Source organism: Lontra canadensis, unplaced genomic scaffold (genome assembly GCF_010015895.1).
Source record: "Lontra canadensis isolate GAN:19392208 unplaced genomic scaffold, GSC_riverotter_1.0 scaffold19, whole genome shotgun sequence".
NCBI lineage: Eukaryota > Metazoa > Chordata > Mammalia > Carnivora > Mustelidae > Lontra > Lontra canadensis.
In genome coordinates, this window is record NW_022631013.1 from 19743406 (window position 1) to 19753409 (window position 10004).

At 36.9% G+C, this 10004-nt stretch overlaps 1 protein-coding gene across 1 annotated transcript; it reads left to right on the forward strand.

The window, feature by feature from the left end:
• Nucleotides 1-6115: 6115 nt before the first annotated feature.
• LOC116869573 (olfactory receptor 13F1-like) lies at nt 6116-8640 on the forward strand. Its single transcript, XM_032860895.1, has 2 exons — nt 6116-6200; nt 7694-8640. Exons 1-2 carry the CDS (start codon nt 6116-6118, stop codon nt 8638-8640), a joined length of 1032 nt encoding a protein of 343 aa, XP_032716786.1.
• Nucleotides 8641-10004: the final 1364 nt, after the last annotated feature.

Consider the following 10004-nt stretch of genomic DNA (forward strand, 5'->3'; position numbering starts at 1 on the left):
CACCCAGTGCTCCATGCAGTCCGTGCCCTCTCTAATACCCACCACCTGGTTCCCCCAACCTCCCACCCCCCCACCTCTTCAAACCCTTCAGATTGTTTTTCAGAGTCCATAGTCTCTCATTGTTCACCTCTCCTTCCAATTTCCCCCAACTGCCTTCTCCTAACTCCCCATGTCCTCCATGCTATTTGTTATGCTCCACACATAAGTGAAACCATATGATAATTGACTCTCTCTGCTTGACTTATTTCACTCAGCATAATCTCTTCCAGTCCCGACCATGTTGCTACAAAAGTTGGGTATTCATCCTTTCTGATGGAGGCATAATACTCCATAGTGTATATGGACCCCATCTTCCTTATCCATTCGTCCGTTGAAGGGCATCTTGGTTCTTTCCAGAGTTTGGCAACCGTGGCCATTGCTGCTATAAACATTGGGGTACAGATGGTCCTTCTTTTCACTACATCTGTATCTTTGAGGTAAATACCCAGTAGTGCAATTGCAGGGTCATAGGGAAGCTCTATTTTTAATTTCTTGAGGAATCTCCACACTGTTCTCCAAAGAGGCTGCACCAACTTGCATTCCCACCAACAGTGTAAAAGGGTTCCCCTTTCTCCACATCCCCTCCAACACATGTTGTTTCCTGTCTTGCTAATTAGATTCCACACAAGTAAGACAATGTAGTATTTACTCTTGCCTGGCTTATTTCACCTAGATAATATCCTTGAGATTCATCCTAATTGTAGCATGTGACAAGACTTCTTTTTCTTTTAAGGCTGAATAATATTCAGTTGTATGAATATACCATAATTTCTTTATCTATTCATCTGTTGATAGACACTTAGGTGGATTCCATCCTTTCCTACTGTGAATAATGCTACAATAAACATGGGAGTGAAAATATCTCTTTGAGATACGGATTTCATTTCCTGGGATTGCTGGATCATATGGTAGTACTATTTTTAGTTTTTTGAGGAACCCCCCCATACTATTTTCCATAATGGCTGTACTAATTTGCATTCCCACTAACAGTGCAAAAGCATTCCTTTTCCTCCACATTTTCACCAATACTTATCTTTTGTTATTTTTTTTATAATAGCCATTCTAACAGATTAAGGCGATAGCTCAATAAGGCTTTTTAAAGTTCTTAATTTAAATTCCAGCTATTTGACATATAGTGTAATATTAGTTTCAGGTGTACAATTTAGCGATTCAACACTTCCATATAATACCCAGTGCTCATCACTACAAGTGATCACCTATTTAAAGATCACCTATTTAGTGATCACCATCACCTATTTAATCCACCCCTACCACCCACCTCCCCTCTGGTAACCACCAGTTTGTTCTCTTTAGCTATGATACACATTTTTCTGATGATTAATGATGTTGAACATTTTTTCATATACCAGTTGGCTATTTGTATGTCTTTATTGAAAAAAGTGCCTATAAGGTCCTTTGTCCATTTTTAAAATTATTATTATTATTTTATTTTATTGTTTTGCTTTAAACACTTACTTACAATGGGTTAAACTTAAAATAGTGGTAAAAAAGTAAGGTAAAATATGTTTTTCTCCTTTTTATAGGTTTTTTTTTTTTTTGCTTTTTTTCTTTTCAGCGTAACAGTATTCATTGTTTTTTGCACCACACCCAGTGCTCCATGCAATACGTGCCCTCCTTAGTACCCACCACCTGGCTCCCCCAACCTCCCACACCCCCGCCCCTTCAAAACCCTCAGGTTGTTTTTCAGAGTCCATAGCCTCTCATGGTTCACCCCCCCTTCCAATTTCCCTCAACTCCCTTCTCCTCTCCATCTCCCCATGTCCTCCATGTTATTTGTTATGCTCCACAAATAAGTGAAACCATATGATACTTGACTCTCTCTGCTTGACTTATTTCACTCAGCATAATCTCTTCCAGTCCTGTCCATGTTGCTACAAAAGTTGGGTATTCATCCTTTCTGATGGAGGCATAATACTCCATAGTGTATATGGACCACATCTTCCTTATCCACTCATCTGTTGAAGGGCATCTTGGTTCTTTCCACAGTTTGGCAACCATGGCCATTGTTTCTTTTGCCCATTTTTAAATTGGGTATTTTTTTCCTGAGTTGTTTGAGTTCCTAATATATTTTGGATATTAACTCCATATTGTGTGTACAGTTCACAAGTATCTTCTCCCATTCCATAGGTCTGCAGAAACTTCTTAGTTTGATGTAATCCCATTTTTCCATTTTTGCTTTTGTTGCTTGTGCTTTTGGAGTCACAGTCAAAAATCAGTGTCAAGACCCTACATTTTTTAAGTCATATATTTAATACATCTTTAAGTCATCTTTAATCCCTTTTGAGGTGATTTAGGTATATGGCCTGAGGTAAGGGTCCAATTTCATTCTTCTGCATGTGGATATCCAATTTTATGAACACCATTTTTTTTATGTTCAATTAGCTGAGAACTTCCCTAATCTGTGAGAGAAAACAAGCATTCATGTCCAAGAGGCAGAGAGGACCTGTCCCCAAATCAATAAAAATAGATTTATGCCCCAATATATAATAGTGAAATTTGCAAATATTATAGTCAAAGAAACTATCCTGAGAGTAGCTAGGGAGAGGAGTTTCCTTAGATATGGAGGGAGGAACTTCAGAATAACATCAGGTCTATGCACAGAAACCTGGCAAGCCAGAAAGGCCTGGCAAGCCATATTCAGGGTACTAAATGAGAAGAACATGCAGCCAAGAATATTTTATCCAGTGAACACCATTTATTAAAAAGACTATCCTTTCTCCATTTTGTCATCTTGGCACCTTTGTTAAAGATCAATTAACTGTACGTGCATGAATTTATTTCTGGTTTTTCTTCTGTTCCCATTGGTCTATAGGTCTGCTTTTATGCCAACACCATGCTGGTTTTTTTTCCTAAAATTTTATTTATTTATTTGACAGACAAAGATCACAAGTAGGCAGAGATGCAGGAAGAGAGAGAGAGGAGGAAGCAGGTTCCCTGGCTGAGCAGAGAGCCCCATGCGGGACTTGATTCCAGGAGCCCGGGATCATGACCTGAGCTGAAGGCAGAGGCCTTAACCCACTGAGCCACCCAGGCACCCCAAAACCATGCTGTTTTAATTGCTACAGCTTTGTAGTATATTTTGAATTTAGGGAATATAATGTTTCCAGCTTTGTTCTTTCTCAAGATTGGTTTGGCTATTTGAGATCTTTTGTGGTTCCTTGGAAATTTTAGGATTTTTTTTCTATTTCTATGAAAAATGCCATTGGAATTTTAATAGGGATTTCATTGAACCTATAGATTGCTTTGGGTGGTATGGACACTTTAACAATACTAATTATTCCAATCCATGAGTGTGGATATCTTTTCATTTATTTGCATCTTCTTCAATTTCTCTAATCAATCTCCTTAATTTTTAGTGTACATATATTTCACCTCCTTGGTTAAATTTATTCCTATTTTATTATTTTTAATGCTATTATAAGTGGGATTGTTTTATTCATATCCCTTTCTGATAGTTCATTATTATGTGTAGAAATGCAACAGACTTTTGTACATTGATTTTGTATCCTGCTTTACTGATTGTGTTTATCAGTTCTAACAGTTTTTTTGGAGTCTTAAGGGTTTTCTATATATAAGAAAATGTCATCTGCAAACACAGATAATTTTCGTTCTTCCTTTCTGGTTTGGGTGCCTTATACTTCTTTTTCTTATCTAACTACTCTTGCTATGACTTCCAGTACTATACTGAATAGAAATGGCAGGATTGGGCACCCTTGTCTTATTCCTGGTCATAGAGGAAAAGCTTTCAGCCTTTCACTATTGAATACGAAGTTAGCTGTGGACTTGTCACATATGGCCTTTGTTATATTGAAGTACATTCTTTATAGTTTCTTGAGAATTTTTATCATGAAATGGTATTCAATTTTTATCACATTTTTTTTTTCCGCATCTGTTGTGATAATCGTCAGGGGCTGGCCTATAGATTGGGACTACAGCTGCCTGCCCAACACTGGGGTAGACATGGAAGCTAGATTCACAAGAGCAGGCATTCAGCCTGGGGCCTCAGGGCCTGACCTAGTACTGTGGTGGCCAAGAGTATTGGTTCTGGGGACTGAGCTTGGAGCCCTAGGACATAAGTGGCAGCCTGGGTGGGCTGTGCTGAGGTTCACAGTAAAGTTGGATAGTACTTCATTCTTTCTCCCCCTGGAGTGTCTCTATGCATTGCACTGTTCAGGCTTGAGGAAAGGATGACATGGGTAATGTGAACATGTTGTTCTTACCCTCTTCAATGTGTCTTTTCTTATTTCTGGGCTGGGTTTCAGTGGAGATCTGGAAATATTTTCCAATCCATAATCTCTCATCTGAAATCCTTTGCTCTTGTAAAGTTATTTTCATTTGTGGATAGTTGTTCAAACTTATGTTTCTGTGAGAGTACAAGCTCTTAAAACTACTATTCCACCATCTTGCTGATGTCCTTGTGGAAGTATCTTTTTATTGCTAGCTTGCTGAGGGTATTTTATTTTATCATAAATAGGGTTTGAATTTTTCCATGAAGGTTCAGAATTTTTTTTCTTCTCAGTGTGCTGTGAGGTATCTCCAAAGCAGAAGTGTGGTTTGGTGTTTTATACATAGCGGGGCAGTCAGATCAGCAACCTTCCTCAGTCTTAGTCACTGCTTCCCTCTAAATCTTTGTGGGGAAGCCCTAAAATACAGTTCTCTTCTAGGCATAATGAGGCCAGCCTAAATTATTTATTTACAGCCTCATAAGCATTGGCCTACAGAAATCAAACAAGTAAGCTGGGAACTGTATTGGATAAAGAAATTCAGAGGGAAATGGGACTCGGGCCAGATGTCAGCCTCTTCTTTCTTTTGCTTCAACCATTTGTATTATGGCTGCAGTGAATCCTGTCTAAATGAGAGGAGAAAGGCAAGAACATTGTTGTAGTCAAACACGGAAGGAAACAGTGAGGAGGGTAAGTAAATACAAGAAAGGAAGAGGATTCGAGAAACAAACAGAAAACTGTAGAAGAGAGAAAATCTAAAATTTTTAAGTACCTACTATATATTAGATACTATGTAAGTTGCTTTTCATAAAATATCTCTACTCCTCATAACAACCCTGATAAAGAAATATTATCATTGCTCTTTTACAAATAAGCTGCATCTCAATAAGGACCACCAACTTGCCCTAGTTGACAAAAAGGAAATGGTGAAGTGGGATGTATTTGTAGCATGAAAACCTTACTTCACCTTTCCTATGTACCAAGTTGTCCTGAAGTTAAAGATCTGAGTCATCCAGAGCCTTGAAGGTTACATCCCTGTAGGGGCAGAGTAAAGAGAAGACCTCAAGGCTACATTCTGTTTGTAATAAACCAAACAGTGAGGGGGGATTTCTGTTGTTGTTTTTTTTTTCAATCTTGGCAATAATTCAAATTTATAAACCTCTCTGAGAATGAAAACATATGAGATGTGATATAAGTAATTTAGTAATAGTCATGATTACAATCTGTTACTAAAAAATAAGGCATCCAATCACAATTGCACAGTGATGAAACTGGCAACAAGTCTTCTCCACACCACCATGCACTATTCACCATTAGTCTCTCAGAAAACAGAAAACTGTGAACAGAGATTATAAAAGCTGTTCAAATAAATAGAGTAGTCACTGGATTTCTGAAGGATCTCGATGCCTTTATATAGTGAAGCTATCTTCTCAAAATGGTTCTACATTGAAAGGAGGGTTCTTTAAACAAGTTGGCCCTTCATGTTGCATGAAGAATGTTTAATCTCATCTTATCTTTGTTTTTTTATTACATAAAATTATTAATTTTATGTTAGTCACCACACAGTATATCATTAATTTTAGATGTAGTGTTCCATGATTCATTGTTTGTGTATACACCCAGTGCTCCATGCAATATGTGCCCTCCTTAATACTCACTACCAGGATAACCCACCCCCCCACCCCCAAACCTTCAGTTTGTTTGCTTATGGATCGGAAGAATAAACATTGTTAAAATGTCTCCGCTGCCCAGAGAAATCTATACTTTCAACACCATCCTTATCAAAATACTAACAGCATTTTTCAAAATGCTGGAACAATCAGTCCTAAAATATGTATAGAACCAGAACAGACCCTAATTGCCAAGGAAATGTTGAAAAAGAAAAACAAAGCTGGGGGCATCCTGTTGCCGGATTTCAAGCTACATTACAAAACTGTGATCACCAAATCAGTATGGTACTGGCACAAAAACAGACACATAGGTTAATGGAACAGAATAGAGACCCCAAATACGGACCTTCAACTCTACAGTCAACTAATCTTCAACAAATCAGGAAAAAATACCCAATGGAAAAAAGACAGTCTCTTCAATAAACGGTGCTGGGAAAATTGGACAGCTCCATACAAAAGAACGAAACTCAACCATTCTCTTGCACTATACACAAAGATAAACTCTAAATGGATGAAAGATCTCATCTTATCTTTGAGCTATGATGAGCAATGGAAGAGTCATTTAAGCACTCCTTCTTCCATCTTTGGTGGGCTCCACATCAAATATAACTTCATATTGTACATATTATGAAATCCTACTTCAATCTAAGGAGAAACGGCCAACAATATTTACTCCCATTAACTTTATTTAAATTATCCAGCTTGATTGATTCTACAAAAAAATCAGAAGCAGAGCAAAGTTCACCTTCCCAAAGAGAGTGTAGACAGGAACACATTCATTTCTTGTTTGAATAACACTGCAATTAGAACAGACAAGCTACTGACTATAATTGGATCTATGGGACATTATCCCTGGAGTTTCAGAATTTTAATACTGCACAAACAGATTTCTAATTTTAATTTGTTGTATGAATTGGAAACTTTCACAAACAACAAAAAGTGCCAATAGCTGGTCCTTTGGAGGATGTTTCTGGAACACAAACGCCAGGGCAACTCCAGCTATATAAAAGAAATTTCCATATATGTCTACCACCCTGTGAATATCTGTCATCATTATCCTGGCTCTGAGATGGAAACTGCAGACCTGTGTTGAAAGTCTAAGGCTTTCAGTTAATTAATCCGTGACTGCAGAAATCTATAATTTTTTTTCTCATTGAATCTCCCAAATTATTTTGGACAGAACTCTAGGTGTAACTGAAGAAATGATGAGCTTGGAAAGCAGAACAGTTCCTAAGTTAAGAAGACTGTTACCAAACTAGGGGAAGAAAATCATTCCAACGGTTCAGGTAAATGGATGACTTACCCATAGATCAGTTAAAAATGTGGTCTCAAAAAAAAAAAAAAAAAAGAATACATAGGATTCTTTCCTTAACCTCTCATGATGTTTATGAAATAAACATCCCTTCCTAACACTGCTAAAAAAAATACTGAATCAAAAATAACAGCTTGAAGATTTATCAGCTGACTTCGTGCTTGAAATTTTCCTAATTAATGATAAATTCCTTCAAACCTCTATTACTAACACTATCACCAAACTAGAGAAGGATTTAACTACATAGATTACAAATCTATAGCATAGACCACAAGTTCATATGAAGAGAAAAAATATCAGAAAATATGAAGGGAGATGATCCTATGTTTTATATATAATATGTGATGTTAATTCTTCTATGCATATACACAAATGAATATGACATAATAAAATGTTCCAGGCAAATTCAACATCTGTAACATATTTTTTCTTCCTGGGATTTTCCCACTACCCCAAAGTTGAGGTCATTGTGTTTGTGCTGTGCTTGCTGATGTACCTGATCACCCTGCTGGGTAATGTAATTCTGATCTCCATCACTGTCCTGAATTCCCATCTACACAAACCCATGTACTTCTTCCTCAGCAACCTCTCCTTTTTAGACATCTGGTACACCTCTTCTGCTTTCATTCCAATGCTGGCAAACTTTGTTTCAGGGAAAAACACCATTTCATTCTTAGGGTGTGCTGCTCAGATGTACTTTTCTCTTGCCATGGGCTCCACTGAGTGTGTGCTCCTGTCCATGATGGCGTATGACCGGTATGTGGCCATCTGTAACCCCCTGAGGTACCCCATCATCATGAACAAGAGTGTCTGTGTGCAGATTGCAGCTGGCTCCTGGGTGACTGGCTGCCTCACCGCCCTGGTGGAAACAGTATCTGTGCTGGAGCTCCCTCTGTGTCGTCATAACACAATCAATCATTTTGCTTGTGAAATTCTGGCTGTCTTGAAACTAGTTTGTGTGGACACCTCCATGGTGGAATTAATGATGCTGGTGATCACCATACTTATCCTTCCTATGACAATGCTTCTAATTTGTATATCTTATGCATTCATTCTCTCCAACATCCTAAGAATCAGCTCAGTGGATGGTCAAAGCAAAGCCTTTTCAACATGCGCAGCCCACCTGACTGTGGTGGTTTTATTCTATGGGACAACTCTCTCCATGTACCTGAAGCCCTCAGCTATAGATTCACAGGAAATAGATAAATTTATAGCTTTGGTATATGGTGCATTAACCCCCATGTTGAATCCTATCATCTATAGTTTACGGAACAAAGAGGTAAAAGCAGCTGTGAAAAAACTGCTAATTAGAAATCCTTTTGGTACTGTGTTAATTTCTGCCCTCAATAATATTGGAGCAAGCACCCTCATCTGAATATCTCCAAGATTATCCAGAAAGCTGCAACATAGTTGGTATAAACCAAACCTTGGAAATACTCAACTTTGATAGTTCAACATTAAGTTCAAAATCTTGATATATCTTATAAATAAAACTCCTGAAATTAATGAATCACTTAAGCAGAATGAATTGTTTCCAGTAAGCATTTAACATTCATTGAACATTAATATAACATTGAAGTGATACAATTTCTTATCTTTTCCTATTTGACTTGCTATACATCTAAGAGTCAACTCCAGCATCACTATGGCAATAACTAATAAGCCAAGAGTGTGAAATTTTAAGCAGTAAATTTTGAAATAATTTCTCCTTATATGATTTGCATTACATCTGAATTTATGAAGAAACAATGTTTTCCCTGTGTCCATACAATTTAAGGTATAATATATCATAATTCATAAAACCAAAACACTATCAATTTTAGAACTTTTCCTAGTTTCTGAATGTTAAAATGTGAAAAATATGGTTTTAGATTTGATGAACTATAGCATGAGTGATTTTGTTTATTTGGGATAAATGTGTCTTTGGGGGAAGAATAAATGTCTATTTATATACAAAGATAACATAGCAAGGATATGTACAATTGTAATCCTGCATTTGAAGTGGAGTAAAGAAATAACTTTTGGAACATCTTGAAATATCTATGGTAATAAGATCAGAATATTCTCATATTAAACTTTGAACCTCTCAGTGAATTCATCAACACATACACATACATGTTACTATTTAGAGCATGCTAAATTGACCCCTTAAGGCTGAGAAAGAAGATTCCTACCCTGTAGAGATTACATTGCAAAAGAAATTATTTATAAATGTATACACATATTGTGGGAAAACATTCTTGGATATATTTATTATATGAGAGCAAAATTACATAAATTATAATTTTACTAATATTGCATATTGATGAGTTTTTCTTTGTCTTTTCCACCATCACTGGAGCTGGGGAATAATGAAGCCAATGTATATACATAACTTCCTTTCCTCTTCATAAAGGAGGTATTTTTTGGACATATGTGGCTGATGACTTTATTATATGGAACAATTGACTCTTACTAGCACAGATATAATCTCCCTGAGCTATAGATTTAGAGAAGGTAGAACAATTATAGATAATTATTACAGAAGGTCTTTACCTGAACAAGTCAGAGTTTGTAAGGAATTATTCAGTTTAGAGTGAATGGGTCGAAGATGGAAACTTGGGGAAAAAAATTCAGAGCAGGAACTGTGTTGGTTCTTAATACAAGCACTGTTAGTATTTATGAGTAAATATAACTTTTTTCTTTCTCAGATAATAGATGCCCAATGCTATTAATTCAGAATCTCTCCAAAGGTGGGAA